Source organism: Neoarius graeffei, chromosome 10 (assembly GCF_027579695.1).
Source record: "Neoarius graeffei isolate fNeoGra1 chromosome 10, fNeoGra1.pri, whole genome shotgun sequence".
Taxonomy (NCBI): Eukaryota; Metazoa; Chordata; class Actinopteri; order Siluriformes; family Ariidae; genus Neoarius; species Neoarius graeffei.
The window spans coordinates 86740804-86760701 of record NC_083578.1 but is presented as its reverse complement, the minus strand read 5'-3'; the positions used below and the strand labels follow the sequence as shown (position 1 = coordinate 86760701).

The 19898-nt window shown below is 42.8% G+C and overlaps 1 protein-coding gene across 1 annotated transcript in view; it reads right to left on the bottom strand.

The window, feature by feature from the left end:
• adamts10 (ADAM metallopeptidase with thrombospondin type 1 motif, 10) overlaps positions 1 to 19898 on the bottom strand; it is a 175576-nt gene that overhangs the window by 148737 nt on the left and 6941 nt on the right. The window contains exon 2 of the mRNA XM_060932511.1: positions 9638 to 10035. Within this exon, the coding sequence (XP_060788494.1) occupies positions 9638 to 9731 (94 nt within the window). The 5' untranslated portion in view covers positions 9732 to 10035. The remainder of the gene's footprint in view (positions 1 to 9637; positions 10036 to 19898) is intronic.

Genomic DNA, 19898 nt, shown 5'->3' with positions numbered 1-19898 from the left:
TGAAGGTCATGGGTTTTCAGAGAGCTGTAACTTGAAAACGGTTGATGGTAGACAGATATTTACAATTATCAACTTATAGGAAGTGCCATATGGGCTTTCATTTGGCACCATGATCTTTGACCTTGAATGACTTTGAAATGTCAAACTCAAGGTCATGGATTTTCATAGGACTATAACCTGACAGCTGATGATTGAGAAATATTACCATTATCAACATCTCATCTCATCTCATCTCATTATCTCTAGCCGCTTTATCCTGTTCTACAGGGTCGCAGGCAAGCTGGAGCCTATCCCAGCTGACTACGGGCGAAAGGCGGGGTACACCCTGGACAAGTCGCCAGGTCATCACAGGGCTGACACATAGACACAGACAACCATTCACACTCACATTCACACCTACGCTCAATTTAGAGTCACCAGTTAACCTAACCTGCATGTCTTTGGACTGTGGGGGAAACCGGAGCACCCGGAGGAAACCCACGCGGACACGGGGAGAACATGCAAACTCCGCACAGAAAGGCCCTCGCCGGCCACGGGGCTCGAACCCGGACCTTCTTGCTGTGAGGCGACAGCACTAACCACTACACCACCGTGCCGCCCCCATTATCAACATATAGGTATAAAATAAGTGCTGCTTGGCGAGGTTTGTTTTGCCTGGCAACACTTGTTTAAAATGTTGTTGACAGTAAATGCATTGTCTGCTGTTACTGTATTTTGTTACTTTTCAGTCTAACACTTTCAGTATGCCATTTAGTAGTGCATCACTTTGGATATTAAAGTTTTAATTAACGCCAAACCGCGCTTGTAATTTTACTATCTTTTAAGATTAAAAGCAATAGAAGATTGACATTGGTGTGATGTAAGTAACACAACCAGTAATACAACCAATAAAACTGATAATAGGTGTGTTACATTTACAGCAGGTGTACGAATTTATCAAGCATTGAAAACGGTCAATAGTATTGTTGGCGCCAAAGCAATAGGGGGAGGGGCCCAGATCAAATTCTGCTTAGGGCCCCATAAAGGCTTGGGTTGGCCCTGTTTGCAGCTGGCACTACTGACATAGCTGCAATTATACAACATAGAAAATGAATCAACATCTTCTGACCAATCAGATTCAGTAATTTAAGAGTGCTGTGGTACAAGACCCTGTTCCAAAAAATCATCTAAAGTATAATATTCATCTCAAATTTAGAACTGTTGTCAGATTAAAATCATACAAGGCCTTTGTAAGAGGTCTCAATTCTGTATGTGGTTTTATACATTGGCCCACGTTCCCCTGTTTACACGGAGGAATTTCCTGAAGCAAAATGTGGTCCACCAGAGAGCAGGAACCCTCCAGTTCCACATGATCTTCTTAAGCTTGTGAATCCCACCAATCAAATAAACCAGTCAGCTACATTAAAACAATATTATCCATAACCATACAACTTCCCCTCATTAAAAAGACGTTAACACACACCTAGTTTCCGGACCACCACCACCACACGCCCATAACACTCTCTTAACTAAACATTCAACCACAATCAACGGAAAGACCTCTCCCTGCATGTATAGGGAAGCCCTTTTATTTATAAAAGGCTTTTGATCTTTCCTCTAATCTCTGTGACGAGGCCCAGGGGAGATGCAGGATACCCCCATTATTCTCCCATAAAGTCAACAGACAGAGAGGCCCATAAAACACTAAAGCACTCACCTTTGATTCAAACACACTCACTTTAGTTTACGTTACAGGGCCTGAAAGGAAAGAAGCCCTTAATTAAACGTGGAAGTGGAAACTAATGGGAAATTTGATGAGAGCCTCTTTTTGCTGAGGAAGGAGAATTAGCCAAGGATCTGGGGCACTCTGATCCTGAGGGTGAAAGGAGAACATGGGCAGTCTGATAAACATCAATGGACTGCTTATAGCAACAACAACAAGAATTTAAAGGAAGTGGTGGGTTCAACTGAAAGCCCTGGGGGTATGTCAACTTTTAGATGTACAGTACAAGTTTGGCTAGTTGGTTTAGCTAGTCCCCTCCCATGCCAGGACCTGATCTTCCCACTTAGCACATTGGGTGGTGCCAATCTCCACTTCCATAGCCCTTGGCCTCTCACCTATTACATAGCTTGGGTTACAGCGGGGAGCCAGTCCTCTGGTAACCGCGAGAGTTTGACTCCCTACTCACATCTGTATTGTGGTGCACCTCACCAGATGGCAGTAGGTACCATTTTGATAATGGTCTTTGGTATGGCCCGACCACAAGTAGAACTCATGATCTCTCAGTCAAGAGGCAGACGCACTAACCACTAGGCAACCTCGTGGTTGATTTAGCTAGTAAATGTCTGGAAAAGCTTTATATGGAAAATCCCATTTCACATTAGCTAGAATTAATCTTGGCAGACATCAAAAGTCCAAAAGAAAGTTCAAAGGAATTAAAACTAAAGCCCACGTGAACTAGCTAGTTGCATAGCTAGTTAGTCTACTCTGGTGTAACGTTAGCTCAATAACAAACTATATATTATTAAGGTGTGTGAAACAGAGCTAGGCTCCATAGCAAGCTAGCTAACATTAGGCTACTACATTGATGCCCCCTTTCCACCAATGTGAACAAGGTGCTGGTTTGGAATTGATTCAAGCTGGGAACCTGCTAAGAAGCAGTTTGCTTTTTCATGGGCTAGCAGCCACCATAGAGCCATGTCATAGGGAAGCCATGGCATAAAGGTTAGAGAAGCAGCTTTGGGACCAAAAGGTTGCTGATTTGATTCCCTGGACCAGCAGGAATGTCTGAAGTACCCTTGAGCAAGGCACCTAACCCCCAACTGCTCCTCAGGCTGCCCACTGCTGTGCTTGTTGTATATCGCTCTGGATAAGAGCGTCTGCTAAATGCCTATAATGTAATGCAAATGTCATTACATCATTGTATACATCTGTCTAAGTCTTCGCTTTCCCAGCAACACTAGCACAAAACACAACAACAACAATGGTGAACTATACTGTCTCTTTACAAGTGTTGCTCCTGGCTTTGCGAGTCTATGCTGGCGTCCAAATATGACTGGTCCAACTCATTTGTGTTGGGGAAGCAGCTTTGGGACCAAAAGGTTACCAGTTCGATTCCCTGGACCAGCAGGAATGGCTGAAGTGCCCTTGTGCAAGGCACCTGACTGCTCCCTAGGCTGCTCTGGGTATGTTGTATGTCGCTCTGGATAAGAGCATCTGCTAAATGCCATTAATGGAATGTAATATATTGTAAATCTATTAGCAATTTAGCTAAATTTAGGGTAACTATTATATCATGTAAACCACAAGCTGGCCTAGTGGTAAGTGTGTCCGCCTCTTGACTGGAAGAGCACAAGTTCTCGAGTTCTAGAGGTTGGGTCATACCAAAGACCATTATCAAAATGGTATCTACTGCCATCTGGCGAGGCATGCCATAATACAGATGTGAGTAGGGAGTCAAACTCTCGCGGTTACCAGAGGACTAGCCCCCCACTGTAACCCTAGCGATGATCGGCAAGAGGCTGAGGGCTATAGAAATGGAGATCGGTGCCGCACCCACGTGCTTCAAAGAGCTGGGTAGTACTGGGACAGGAAACTGCCTGGGAAGACCAGATCCTGGTGTGGGAGGGACTGTGACTTGATTATATCATGTAACCCAATAACCGCTAGCTACGTAATTCAACAAACCGTGTTGTAGTGCAAACTGGAGTGTAACATTAGACAAAATATTATAGTTTATAATTCAGTACCAAAAGTTTTTTAGCAAGTTAGCTAACATTAGATGAACTAGGACATAGTGTAGATGTTGCTAGCTCGGGTCACAAACAAGAAATCTGAGATAAAGCGAGATGGAGCTACAGGATATGAGTCGGAGAAAACGGCTAAATTGGGTGCAAATAATTTCTATTTTTATCTGGCGACAAATATTTTCTGCATATTTATAACGCTGCTCAGAATCATTTTTGCATTTCTCTTCACAGTAAGTACACTTGTCTGGAAAAAGAAAGGAGCTGATCCTAAATCACTACATTTACTCAGGAACACTTGATGAATATGACTCACTGTTCCTGGAGAAACCAAGGAAAACAGCAGCCATCTGTCTGCCTGTCTGTCTGCCTGCCTGTCTGTCTGTCTGTCTTTCTCTCTCTCTTTCAGATGTCCAACAGCTGTATCCAGTCATGGCTGATCCCAGGCTCGTGGAAGAGCGCATGCATATCTGCGTGTCAGGTTTAGAAAGCCTTTCTTTCTTGAATGCAGGCCACCGTAACCACAGGACTCCTGTCCACAGCTCCAAACGAGCCTATTCATAACTCCATGTGCAATCCTGTCTCTGTTTTTGTCCGTCTCGTGGGGAACCATCGCACGCTTAAGTTATAAAACCATGAAATGCCTGTCTGAGCCTTAGGTTACACATACACACTCGATGCAGCTCTTTATTAACTGCTACATGACACAATGCTGGTAGCATGATGGCTAACCTCGTTAGCTATTTAAAGGACAAAGAGCATGGAAGTAAAAAGAGGACTCGAGTGCCAAGTGTGGCGTGTCTGCATATTTGTCCCCTTCCTTGTTTCAATTCGCACAAGCCAAATTTTACCTTGAAAATGCTTTGTATAATGCAACGTAATATCTTATTACATGAACAGGGTCCAGAACTCTGCAGTAATGTTATTTCAGATAATATTATATACTGCAATACGAAACTAATTTTTGATGCACTGCGGATAGAAAGTGGTATCAAACATCAATACCGCCATGAAAGTTTATGTTTGCTTAGCAACAAGCTCGCTAGCATTTTAGTTGAAGTTAAAGTCCTTCCTGCGCATCGGGCGGCGCCGATCTGCGTTTCTGCAGCCCTCGGCCTCTCGCCTATTACATAGCTAGGGTTACAGTGGAGGGCTAGTCCACTGGTAACCACGAGAGTTTAACTCCCCACTCGCATCTGTACTGCAGCGTGCCTTGCCAGATGGCAGTAGGTACCATTTTTATGATGGTCGTTGGCATGACCCGACCGTGAATAGAACTCACGATCTCCCGATCGAGAGGCAGACACGCTACCACTAGGCCACTAGCCGGTCTAGCTAGCATTAGTGAGCATGAATTTATGATGTATTTATTGACTCAAAACAGAGAAGTATACAGTCAGTTTTATAAATTTATAAACACATGTAAAGCTACACTGCCTTTCAGATTTTTCAAGTGTAGGTCATAAAAAACATTTTCCCCAACACCCGATTATTTTTGTTTAGTGGACCGAAAGCTACTGAATTCGAATCACAGACTTCCAATTTCATTAGGTTTTTTTTAAAAATAGAACAATTAATAAATTTAGAGCCACGTGGCCCGAAATTCTCCACTATTTTTTCCTGCTTCACCATGACCCAATTCAAGATACAACCCCGATTCCAAAACAGTTGGGACAAAGTACAAATTGTAAATAAAAACGGAATGCAATGATGTGGAAGTTTCAAAATTCCATATTTTATTCAGAATAGAAAACATAGATGACATATCAAATGTTTAAACTGAGAAAATGTATCATTTAAAGAGAAAAATTAGGTGATTTTAAATTTCATGACAACAACACATCTCAAAAAAGTTGGGACAAGACCATGTTTCCCACTGTGAGACATCCCCTTTTCTCTTTACAACAGTCTGTAAACGTCTGGGGACTGAGGAGACAAGTTGCTCAAGTTTAGGGATAGGAATGTTAACCCATTCTTGTCTAATGTAGGATTCTAGTTGCTCAACTGTCTTAGGTCTTTTTTGTCGTATCTTCCGTTTTATGATGCGCCAAATGTTTTCTATGGGTGAAAGATCTGGACTGCAGGCTAGCCAGTTCAGTACCCGGACCCTTCTTCTATGCAGCCATGATGCTGTAATTGATGCAGTATGTGGTTTGGCATTGTCATGTTGGAAAATGCAAGGTCTTCCCTGAAAGAGACGTCGTCTGGATGGGAGCATATGTTGCTCTAGAACCTGGATATACCTTTCAGCATTGATGGTGTCTTTCCAGATGTGTAAGCTGCCCATGCCACACGCACTAATGCAACCCCATACCATCAGAGATGCAGGCTTCTGAACTGAGCGCTGATAACAACTTGGGTCGTCCTTCTCCTCTTTAGTCCGAATGACACGGCGTCCCTGATTTCCACAAAGAACTTCACATTTTAATTCGTCTGACCACAGAACAGTTTTCCACTTTGCCACAGTCCATTTTAAATGAGCCTTGGCCCAGAGAAGACGTCTGCGCTTCTGGATCATGTTTAGATACGGCTTCTTCTTTGAACTATAGAGTTTTAGCTGGCAACGGCGGATGGCACGGTGAATTGTGTTCACAGATAATGTTCTCTGGAAATATTCCTGAGCCCATTTTATGATTTCCAATACAGAAGCATGCCTGTATGTGATGCAGTGCCGTCTAAGGGCCCGAAGATCACGGGCACCCGGTATGGTTTTCCGGCCTTGACCCTTACGCACAGAGATTCTTCCAGATTCTCTGAATCTTTTGATGATATTATGCACTGTAGATGATGATATGTTCAAACTCTTTGCAATTTTACACTGTCGAACTCCTTTCTGATATTGCTCCACTATTTGTCGGCGCAGAATTAGGGGGATTGGTGATCCTCTTCCCATCTTTACTTCTGAGAGCCGCTGCCACTCCAAGATGCTCTTTTTATACCCAGTCATGTTAATGACCTATTGCCAATTGACCTAATGAGTTGCAATTTGGTCCTCCAGCTGTTCCTTTTTTGTCCCTTTAACTTTTCCAGCCTCTTATTGCCCCTGTCCCAACTTTTTTGAGATGTGTTGCTGTCATGAAATTTCAAATGAGCCAATATTTGGCATGAAATTTCAAAATGTCTCACTTTCGACATTTGATATGTTGTCTATGTTCTATTGTGAATACAATATCAGTTTTTGAGATTTGTAAATTATTGCATTCCGTTTTTATTTACAATTTGTACTTTGTCCCAACTTTTTTGGAATCAGGGTTGTAATAGGTCATGCATCACGTGGTGGGCTTTCCCTGTTCGTGCAAGGCATTGTGGGATACAAATTTGAAACAGGAGAGAAAAATGGAGGACATGAGTGTGTGAATGAAATGTGAAAGACCGATGGAAAGCGAGAAGAAAAGACGTTATGTTATATACGAAGGAAAGGAAACGCAGGACCAAACTAATAAATATCGGCGCTCAGCGAGCACCTCGGTGTGATCAGCTGTTCGTTTAGTGACAGAATGATGGAACTGTCAGTGCATGCTCAAAGGTAAACCTGCGCGCGCACACACACACACACACACACACACACACACACACATGGACTTCCTCTGTCTGCTTGACTGCACGAAGCGAGCGATTTCATGCACATTATTTGCTTTAATCCCCTCAAATTAAATAACTTCCCAGCCACAGAACAGAACGGCCTGATATTTTGTGAGATATTACAGAAATAAACATATATCACAATGACCACATTTCAGAGGGAACTAAATTTCACCGATTTTATGAAATCGAAAGGCTGTCTCGCTTTAAAGTCGTGAAGTGACACTTTACTGCTGACAGTGAGAGTGGTCATGTTGAAACCACAATGTTGAACTTCCTGACTTTCCGAGTTGAGAGGGTGATTTCCTTGATTTTTTTTCCCCCAAATTAGAGGTTGGAAATTCTTTATTCTTTACTTACAAGCTTTAGTCAATGACAGCAATTGCGCTTGATTCATCTCAGGGCTAACTAGCCAAGCTGAGTTAGTTGCCGGTCACACCTCCTAACTCAGCGCCACTGCATTGGATAGTTGGATTATATTCTGGAACTTTAGGTCCAACTTGTTTACTGTTTACACTGGATTTCTGATTCACACTGTATTATATTAAATGTCACTGAAAATGAGTAGAGAATGAAGTTCCTGGGCTTTTTTTTTTTTTAGGAGCCAAGAGGGGCGGCACGGTGGTGTAGTGGTTAGCGCTGTCACCTCACAGCAAGAAGGTCCGGGTTCGAGCCCCGTGGCCGGCGAGGGCCTTTCTGTGTGGAGTTTGCATGTTCTCCCCGTGTCCGCGTGGGTTTCCTCCGGGTGCTCCGGTTTCCCCCACAGTCCAAAGACATGCAGGTTAGGTTAACTGGTGACTCTAAATTGACCGTAGGTGTGAATGTGAGTGTGAATGGTTGTCTGTGTCTATGTGTCAGCCCTGTGATGACCTGGCGACTTATCCAGGGTGTACCCCGCCTTTCGCCCGTAGTCAGCTGGGATAGGATCCAGCTTGCCTGTGACCCTGTAGAACAGGATAAAGCGGCTAGAGATAATGAGATGAGAATGAGGAGCCAAGAGTGAAACCTAACAATTATCACTTATGTTTGAGATTGGTGAAAATGTTCTCCTATTAAACACCAATGTAACTGTGCTGGCAATAACAATGCCACCCCATGATGAAAATATAGCATCAACCAACAAATTAGCAGCAGAATCAATACACACTTCGCATTGCATAAAGATATGAATTTGTTTCAGGGTCGACTTTTCCTTTAAGGTCATTTCATAGTAGCTTTTGGTCGGCGCTGTTCAATGGAAATGGGCACGGTCGGTGATTTCACATTGCAGACGTCACTAGAAAACTTTGCAAAAAAAAATCAGTCTTGTTGACTTTTGCAACATCAACCAATAACAGAACTGCTTTGGCTGCACTTTTGATGGGGCAATGGGTCACGCTGGAGTTTACTCCGTAATATTTCCACAAAAAAAGCAGCAACATGGTGACAGTTGGTCAGAAAGCTGGATTAGCCAGTTAGCAAGATACATATATATATTATTATATTAGATACACCCATCCACCTGCTGTTTGATGCAGTTCTCTAAATCAGCCGATCCCTTGACAGCAGCACAATGCATCAAATCATGCAGATACAAATCATGCAGATACAAATCAAGAGCTTCAATTAATGAATGTTCACTTCAAACACCAGAATCGGAAAAATTGTGATCTCAAAGTGTGACTTTCGTTCACTGTGACATGGGTGTTGGTTTGAACCAGATGGACTGGTTTGAGTATTTCAGAAACGGCTGATCTCCTGGGGTTCACACACAACAGTCTCTAGAGTTTACACAGAATGGTGCGAACCCCGCCCCCCCAAAAAAAAACATCGAGTGAGTGAGTGAGCGAGCGACAGTTCTGTGGGTGGAAACAAACGTGTTGTTGATAAGAGAGGTCAGAGGAAAATGGACAGATTGGTTTGGCTTTTTTTTTGCCAGGAAGGAAGGATATAGTAACTCATAGCAACTCTTTACAACTGTGGTGAGCAGAAAAGCATCTCAGCATGCAACAGAAGAACACCACATTGGGTTCCACTCCTGCAGCCAAGAACAGGAATCTTAGAATCAAGAACAAGTTCCTATTAAAGTGGCCAGTCAGATGTGTGTGTATATATAAAAGAAGGAGAACTTCGTTTTATCGCCAATCCTTTCGTTGTACGGTCATAGATTTCTGTGCATGCCAATTTCTCAAACAAAAAAGGCCATTTTTAATAATAATAATAATTCTGTATGACTAAGTGCGAAGTTTTAAGTTTTACAGTATTTATGGTATGTTATTGGTTTATAAATAAATGAGAATATTTTGTTTCGAATTTAGTAGCAAATACAGCTGACAATCATAATCATTACCTTGACCCTCCTGAGCAGAGGCGCTCGCTCCTACTCCGGCGGTTACCATGGCAATGACCCCAACACAGGCCAAGCTCCTCCACACCGTTTCCATGGTTACTACAGCTAGTTTCAGTGCGGTACCCGTCCCTCCGTGCCAACATGTCTTCTGCCTGGTTCGCCCCACCGCTCACCAGAGTGACGCACTGAATTCTGGGGCCATGACAGCAGCTCCGGGCACGAGTGTGTGTGTGTGTGTGTGTGTGTGTGTGTGTGTGTGTGTGTGTGTGTGTGTGTGTGTGTGTGTGCGCAAGTTGTATATGTCCAACTTCAGCTTCCAGGCAGCTCAGCAAGATGTGTGGCTTTTCTGTGCGTCCACTTCCCACAGCCAGGGAGAGAAATCAGTAGTGCTGAGGACACTGAAGAAAAGACAAACAAAGCCACAATCAGCACCAAAAACACTGCACAGCACTGCAGGAAGATAGAACAGCATCAGCAGGGATAAACCGTTCAACAGCATGGTTAAAGTCCAGTGGTTAAGGTTCTGGTCTATTGATCTGAAAGTACCAACACTTTTGGGACACTGAGCAAAGACCTTAACACTCACTCTCTGACAAAATATATACAGTATATAACAATTTAAATTGACATATTGTTCAAAATCCTCTGGGAAAAAAAAAAGATTTGCATGTTTTCTTCAGAATGGAGACATTCCAGGAAGCACTCTTGTCTATCGTCTCCTGCCAAAACCAAACCAAAACCAAGTATTGGCCTTATCCCACGCAAATCGTTCATAATTACTACAAACATCCTTAACAGATATATGTCCGGAAATCTTATCCCATCCAAATACTTCTTAAAGTGAAGACTTTCACTATACTGTTACTCAGCGCTGGCCAGGATAAAGCAGTTACTGAAGAAAGGAGCTCGAGGAATACAATCCACAAGTGCGCTGGTGTGTGAATAGCTAAATTCATCATAGCTGGCCTTTGACTAGGGCCTTAAGACCAGTGTCAATGAAAGCATTCTAGATAGTTCCTAACAATCACACCAAAGTCTCAGCAAGGTAAACCACACCAATTAAAGGGGCTATTAATCAAAAAACTGGCCAATTTCTGAAACCTTGCTACTTATTCCTACTCCAGAGTGGCCTTACAATTCCCAAATTCCCATCATAGAGGTAGACTGCAGCCCCAACAAAAAAACCTGAGTTCTACACATTCTGAAGGTTCTTTGGAGAACCAGAAAGAGGGATTTTCTGAAGGAAGACTGGAAGAAGGCCTTCAGCTGGTTATCATACATCTCACAACCACCCACTTCCCAACAACTCTCAGCTGCTTCTTGACGCTGGTTCATCCTTTTGGACAGTTGTTTCAAGAGTACTTAAATCCATTTACCATTAGCATTAATGGCAGTGGATACCGCTAGGAATACTGCCATACATCCACAGAGTTCTAAGAGGATTGTACTGACCAGTTTTTTCCCCCCAAAGTGTTACAACACATGTTCACCTGGAGCGTAGAGAAAGACCCTGTACTATGTAAAAGTCTATGTCAAGTCAACTTACCAAAGTAACGACAGCCCACAGGCCTTAATGGATGACATCTAATGCTATGAAGACATTGGAAAGGATGGACTTGGTCAACTTCAGACCCTTAATTAACTGGAAGGGAACTCTGAGATTGCAGACCTCCACCAAGGCCAAATGCCGTATCTCATAACCTTAGAGAAAGTGAAACTAAATTCAAGGATCTGCCCTATGACTCGGATCTGTTCCAAAATTTAATGGATTCTCCTTTGGCCCATGCTGCACCCTTCCACCAAGTTTCATAGAAATTGGGTTGGTACAAAAACATAACCTCCTTGGTGGAAGTAATTAGAACCTGTGCAGTTTGGACATTAACTCCATTTAGTTGTGGATAATGCAAGAAAGCCTACTGTTCCCTGAATATACCTGGTAGCCTTGTGGGTGATAATGTTTTCTCCAGTGATTTCAACACTACCCAGTCACAACTGTTGGGTAAATCTAGGTGAGATGCAGGTGTGCCCCTAGGATTTCAGAGATCAAAGGCTACCTGTGTAGTTGTCTGCAATTTGCAAGGATTCAAAACTGTCAGTCTGAACGGGTAGTGATTACAGATGCTCCTCAGCTGAACATACTTTCTCCCCTCCTGTTTCGTCTTTATACATCAGATCTCAACTTGGATTCGTGCCACCTGCAGAAGTACAATACAATCAACAGAAGATGAAGTGTAGGATTTGGGTGGCCAAGAGATCTGGTGGCTCAGTGGTTAAGGTTTTGGCCTACTGATTGGAAGGTTGTGAAGCTTAACAAAGCTTAGTACTGTCAAGCAACCATGGCTGCATCCTTGAAGACCAGTCCTTAAAAGCTACATGCAAAATGATAACGTCAAAAGGGACGACTTTGTGAAAGTAAAAGAGAACCTTCTACATATTACGGTCGCTATGATGAGGAAACTGGTGACACTGGTTGACACTTTGGGCTCCTAATGGAATGGCTGTGAATTCAAAACCCTACACTATTATAATGCCACTGTTGAGTCTTTAACTTTCAACTGCTCAGTTGTAAATGGCTTTGGATAAAAGTGTCTACCAAATGAGTTGCTATAATTGCACACCTGAAAAATACAATAGAATCAGCCATCAGTATTGTAGCCATCTTCAGAAACATGCAGAATCTTCCATTCCTTTTGAAAAGGTTCAGGTCTTACCACAGCTTACTACAATGTGGTAAGCTGTCGGCACTCAGACTGTGGCTATTAGAACTTGAACCACAACATGGTTGTGTCATCTTGGAGACGCTTTCGGCTTTGCAAGGAATAAGTATTTCGGAGACCAAATTGAATTGAACAGAATGGACGAAATGGACAGATATGGACGAGTGGTGTGGACGTGTAAAGACTGCGTCTGTTCGAAAGACCAAACAATCTCTATCTTATCGACATTCGGCTCCCTGAACAGCACCGGCCTCGATCAAGGCCGTTGCTGGGAAAACATTTCCCCCAGAAGGTCACTGCTGGGAGACACTCTCGCATTCTTCGCATTCCTTCCCCAATTTTCTGTGGTCGCTGTTTTTTACCCCCAGTGTGACAAGCGGGTGCGTGACCAGCGCCCTCATGGCTGCAGGACCAGACAGCTGCTTGCTTGTGCTGGGTTACCTCTACCTCCCCCCCCAACCCCTCCCCCCCACCCCTGATTGCCCCCTCCTTTACACCCTTTCCCCCCTCAGGTCCCGTGTTTTAAAGTGTACTTGTGTTATTGTGTGCTTATGTGCGGAGGTTTTTAAATGCTCCCACACTGTACTCCTGATAGGAGCATAGTGGGGGGGGGTGTTCTTTTTTCCCCTCATCTTTCCTCATGTTACTACTATGTTTCTTTTTTTTATCCCTGTCTTCCTGTCCTGTTCCCCCTCTGTAAGGACAGGTTGATGGTCAATTTCACTGGTACAGTGATAATAAAGGGTCCATTCCATTTCCATTCCATGTTGTTCCATGAGTGCCACTTGCTTGTGTTGGAATACAAAGTGAAGAGACCAACATATTGAACCTATTGCATCAACAGGGTATAAATTTGGTCTGATCTTAAATATACTAGAAGTCATGCTGGAGAGCAGATTTGTGTCCAAACTGGTGATCATCATGGACAATATCTCCTGCTGTGTCACATCAACTCAGGCTCTATCTCTGTTTCCTCCCCACCAACAGACATTCCCCTCCCCTGAATAATGAACACTTACTCACCTCATACTTTTTGGATAGTATATAAAGGCAATGTAGTAAAGGCAAAATTGGGGAAGCCATGGCTTAATGGTTTGAGGAAACAGCTTTGGGACCAAAAGGTTGCTGGTTTGATTCCCTAGCCCAGCAGGCCTGGCTGATGTGCCCTTGAGCAAGGCAGCTAACCCCCAACTGCTCCAGCAAGAGTGGTGGCATACCTTGTGTCTGATTAGCCAAAGAAAAACTGATATCAGTTTGGGCAGTGAACCTGGCCATAACAATGTGCCTGGCCTCTGACTGTGACATTAAGATTGTGGACTTAATGATTTATTACTCTTTTAATAAATCTCCTGCACATGGAACATCAAACTTCTCATGACCATGGAATGTCAATGAAATTTGGCGACCTGTAAAGCTTTCATAGCAAATGAGTTCTGAGTGCTAAATATACAATATGTAAATACATATTAATTGGCAATAAGAGATACTAATATGAAGTTGTAAATAGAGACATGGAGTCAAAAGATCTAACGTCTATGGGGAACATGTTCCAGAGGTGAGGCGCAGCAACAGCAAAAGAACGCCAGCCATACGTCTTGAGATGGTAATCCACTGGCTTTAAAAGAGCAGCATTTGAAGATCTAAGTGTTCTTATCGGGGCATAGAGCTGTCAAGCATCACTGATATAACCCACGCAAGACCACGCAACCCTTTGAACGTCAGAAGTAGACTCTTGAAGTGAATGCATTTCTCTACTGGTAACCAATGAAACTGCTTAAGTACTGGACTGATATGGTCAAATTTATGTGTATACATCAGAAGCCGAGCAGCGGCATTAAGAACATGACGCTTTAGAAGTTCATACTTTGGCAAACCAAAGAGAAGCGGGTCAGTTGTACAAGTCAACCTTCAATGTCATGAAACCATGAATAAGGATATGTCTGTGAAGGTTTTCAATCACCCAGGTCATCGTAATCCATAGGCGCTGAAGAAGACAACTGAACTTGCTTGAAATCCTTGAAGACGTTTCACCTCTCATCTGAAAGGAAGCCTTTCGGATGAGGAACTCCCCACTAGTCAGACAGAACTGAAGAAGCCTTTCAGATGAGATATGAAACATCTTCAAGAATTTCAAGTAAGTCCAGTTGCCTTCTTTGGCACCGACAGATCATAAATAAGGATCTCTGTTGTGTTGAATGACAAAAACTTCCTGATATGTGCAATCGTAGAGTTCGTAGATGGAAGAAAGCACCCTTGCACACAGCATTGATCTGGAATGACACTGACATAGTTCTATCCAAGATGGCACGAGTGTTCCACACTGAGATTGATGGAGCAATGACTTCATCACCAAAGACCAGAGATGGAAAGAGCAGCTTATTGCAGGACTTTGAATGGAAGATTAGAAGCTCAGTCTTATCCTTATTGAGTTTCAGACCATTGATGGACATCCAGCAATCCAACAGTCAAGATCAACTGTTGACAATGCAAAGTGGGTGGGTACTAAGTTAAATGTCTATGAAGGTTCTCAGTCATGCAGGTCATCATAATCCATAAGTGCAAAAGAAGGCATCTGGACTTGCTTGAAATCCTTTAAGACATTTCACTTCTCATCTGAAAGGCTTCTTCAGTTCTGTCTGACTAGTGGGAAGTTTCAGGTATTTATCCTCTAGTGGACCAAAAGCAACCCTAAAGCGAGTCGTTGAGGTCACATAGGTCACTGACCTTCCCAGCCATTCGGTAGGTTGTTAGGGTCACTGGAGGGTTAGGGTCACCTCAACAACTCTCTTTAGGGTTGCTTTTGGTCCACTAGAGGAAAAATACCTGAAACTCCCCACTAGTCAGACAGAACTGAAGAAGCCTTTCGGATGAAAGGCAAAACGTCTTCAAGGATTTCAAGCAAGTCCAGTTGCCTTCTTTAGCACTTACGGTCAGTGATGGGAATAACGGCGTTAGAAATAAACGGCGTTACTAACGGCGTTACTTTTTTTAGTAACGAGTAATCTAACTAATTACTTTTTACATCGTTATAACGCCGTTCCCGTTACTTACAATAAAATACTCTGCGTTACTTTATTAAAGCTGTTCTCATCTGGCACGCTGCTCGCTCAGCCTTTCTTTACTCTGCTTTCGTGTGGGGCGGGGAGATGCGAGACAACGGCACAGTAAGCCAATCAGAGTAGATTTGGACAACATACGTAGGTAGGCCACGCCTACTGCACTGCGCACTCTTTCAATCGGAAGACACAGCGATGGCGAGCGGTCAACCCAGCACTGCGCTTTCACATTGGAAATACAGCCATTACTTTTCATTACTTGAAATAAAAGGCAAGAGTGTTTACGTCCAATGCACATTATGTCGAGGAACAAAGCGTTTGTCCTCGTCAGTGGCCAGTAATTAGTAACATAATTTTAATAACTACAAAAATATATTACATTTGATAGATGTCTTATCTCACATTGTCCCACAAAAACATTAATATAGTGTAGATAACATTACTAATTGGTTCTGTTAAGTGTCCATTTCAGTCATTAAACACATTTAACATTCACTTTTATTATGATTACACTAATTGAATTTGATTTTTTTTGAGGGGGAACAAAATGTAACGGAATAATTACTTTCTCTGGTAATTAGTTACTTTTATGACAAAGTAACTCCGTTACTAACTCAGTTACTTTTTGGGAAAAGTAACTAGTAACTATAACTAATTACTTTTTGAAAGTAACGTGCCCAACACTGCTTACGGTGTACCAAGTTAAACTAATCTCAACTTTGAGGCGACTACCAATGGGAGCGAAGGATACCACTAATGCCAACACGGAGTAATAAATAAACATACAAGAAGGATATCTCGGCAACCAGATCCTGGAATGTCCACTAGCAACCAACCGTCAGCTACAAAGCAATGGATGACAAGCAATTTGCTTTATATGTGGATGACCCTTTACACACTACACATTTCTGTCAGACTGTTTAATTCGTCTACAGTGACTCTGGACATGGACAACTGCCATATCATAATAGAGATTTATTCTGCAGTTATGTGTGCTATAACAAAGCAATTTCCCCTACAGGATAAATAAAGGATCTGCTTGTCTATCTGTCTATTTCTTTTTTTTTTTACCTTTCTCGCTGTTCCAACTGCCAAAAGCCTACTACTACTCTCCAACTCTATCTCTTTTTTTCTCTCTCTTTCAATTTTTCTCCCTCTTGGACATTTTTCCCCATCTCACTTATCCTCTACTCCATCCTTTCTCACAGTTTGAAGGAGAACGGATGGAGAGAAGGAAAGAGACAAAGAGAGGAGAGATAAAAAAGACACAGCAAAAGAGAAAGAGAAGAGAAAGAGAAAGAATATGGAAACCCAGATGGCTGGCAGAGAACCAAGTGCAACCAAAGGTAATCAGGAGCAGATGGGAAACAATTTGGAAATGGGATTGAAGGAACAAGTCGCCCTGTGATGTGAAAAAAAGAGAGAGAAAACTAGAAGGAGAGGGACGGAGCAAAGCTCGAGAGGGAAAAGACAGGGAAAGAGAGGAAAAGAAAGAGTAGGTATGCACTCTTTCATCCAGCTGGGATAACCATTCCTGATGAACAACATATAGTACAATGTGTGTGTGTGTGTGTGTGTGTGTGTGTGTGTGTTCCCATGCATTTGCACCTCCAACCCTAGGATAAATAAACCATTTTTTTTCTCTGTGATTTGTCTTTGCTTTGGGAAAAACATTGTTTTGGAAAGTTATTTGAAACTCCTGCATGGTGCTGTGCTCGGCTGCCTTGCCGTGTTAACATGTCTCGCTTTACAATACTGCCTTTAGTGTTCCAACTTACCGAACCCGGTGTACAAAGATCCCTTTCTCACCTCACATGGGGGGAAAAATACATCTCCCTTTATCTTCAAAGCACAATATAACACTGAGTGTTCGGCCTTTAACTGAGGATGTGTGCGTGTGTGTGTGTGTGTGTAGGGGCCGGTGTAGGGGGCGAGTTTGCGGTGGAAAAGAGGTGCATGCAGGTTTAAGGTTGCCCTCATTTCCTTTGAGTGCAAGTCAAATGGCCCCAGTTCAGCAGGGAGTCTTAAAACACTAAGACGTCTTTGTCCCCCCCTCCACCCCACAACACTATACCAACTACAAATGGTGAAGGACTGCAGCGGGCCCCTCTCTTCTCTCTCTTCTCTTCTCTCCTCTTCTTTCCTCGATCCAAACTCCAAGGGCTTTTCCTGAGATTTGCCACTTGGCAAAGTCTCTTTGGTTTCATTTCTTCTTGTTACAGACTTGTTTTCTTGTATGCATGTAAGACTCCCAGTAAGATATCCAATGGTTCTTATTAAGGCATTTATTTTCTCATCTCGTTTTCTGCAAACAAAGGCCCCTCTAATCAGACCCTCTCCTCACTTCTCCGTTGTGAATTTGGAGTCGTAGGCTGTAAAGGTTTATACTCACTCATTCGCTCAGACATCAAATCAACAATTAAAAAAAAAACTCGGCACTTATAAATCATATAAAGCATCCTGTATGGTGAATTATTAACTAAAGCTAAGCTCACCTGCTAACTGTCGCTAATAGTGAGTTTAGCTGAGAACTAAAGCTATCAACTGTAGCTGATTCAACTAAGAACTGTAATTAGTAACCATGCAAAGCTAACAATAATCAGACAACTGTATAGAGTTTAGCTCTCAAAATATGCTTTTGATTCAAACTAGCATGACACTGTGTTCACGGCAGCATGACGATGTGAATACAAAGATTCATCAACAAAAGCTAGTTCAACTAAGAACTCTTAATAACCAACTGGCGCTAACATTAAACAGACAACTCTAGATAGAGCTTAGCTAGCGACTAGCTAGTTTAACGGAGAACTGCTACAAGTAACCAATTTGGCGCGAACATTAAACTAGCTATACTATTAATGTATAGCTATAAAACTCATCTGTAACTAATACCGGTAGTAAATTACAGCGGAGCTCTCAACATGCGAAGCGAAGCTCCATACTTTAGAGAATATGATAATGCATCGACCTGATTTTTGACAGCTGTTGCAACCGTATGACGACCATACATACGAACAACGTCCGTGTACCACCACAGGGAACCCGATCGTAAGAGCAAGGCAACGTATCTCATAAACGCTCAACCACTGGACAACAAAATCTGTATCTTTATTTGAATAAGATAGATGTGTTTTTATCCAGCACTTATATTTTTTTATTTGCTTTAAAAAAAAAAAACATGGGGTTATTTATTAACATATTTTGCACTCATCGGGAACTCCACTTTTAGGCAGTACCTAAATTACAGTTAAAGTGGTAGAGTACTGTTCATTTAACCAGCATGAAAATAAACAATGGTCGCTGCATGGTCTACCTACACTGCACTTTTCTCTTTTTTCCCCACTTACTTTATCTTGTATTTTATTTATTTTTTTATTGCTGCTGTTTTCTCTGAGTGCTACCAAACAAAATTTCGTTGTATAACTACAATAAAGTCTTATCTACAGCTTGTTTTCTTTCCCAAAAATGACCATATCTTTGGTCAAATCAATGCTTTTTTTCCACATTAATGACCATCCATCCATCCATTATCCATAACTGCTTATCTTGTGCAGGGTCATGGGCAAGCTGGAGCCTATCCCAGCTGACTATGGGCGAGAGACAGGGTACATCCTGGACAAGTTGCCAGGTCATCACAGGGCTGACACATAGGTGGGGTTTACATTAGACCGTATCAGCAGATCATCAGATTAACGTTTTTAAAATGATTAGTGTGCACACAGCAACACCAATACACGATTCGCGTGCACACAGCAACACCAATACACGGATACGCTCCTGCGCAGCTCACAGAGCGCGTGAGTGAAGTGCACGAGCCACGATTCGGGACTGAGCCGCTGTGTGTGTGATCCCAGTGCATATCACTTACCACTTGCAAGTGGAAGGATGGCAAGCCTAAAGACAATCATAACTACACAATGGGCAGTATTTGCATCAGTATTTGCAGTATTTTCATACTTTTATACTCTTTAATGAAAGGTGATACAAGGCGGAAGTCCGCGCCGTTTTTCAGCAGTCACGTCACATGACCAACGCCAGCGAATCAGGAAGGTGGATGTCACAGTGACGTTGTCCAATGACGACGCCAGCTAGAGCTCAGCACAGCGTATCCGCGTATTCTCAATGTTTACACAGCACCGGACCACACACGATCTGGATTGAATACGTGGACCCTGGCGGATTCCTGTTTCCCGGCGTTTCCAGGCGGTTTAATGTAAACGGACAGTGCATCCGCGAAGAAAACGAGACAGATACGGTCTAATCTAAACTTGGCCCTAGAAACAAACAACCATTCACGCCTATGGTCAATTTAGAGCCACCAATTAGCCTAATCTGCATGTCTTTGAGGGAAACCAGAGTACCTAGAGGAAACCCGAGTACCTAGAGGAAACCCACACAGACACGGGGAGAACATGCAAACTCCACACAGAAAGGCCCCCGTCGGCCACTGGGCTCAAACCCAGAACCTTCCTGCTGTGAAGCGACAGT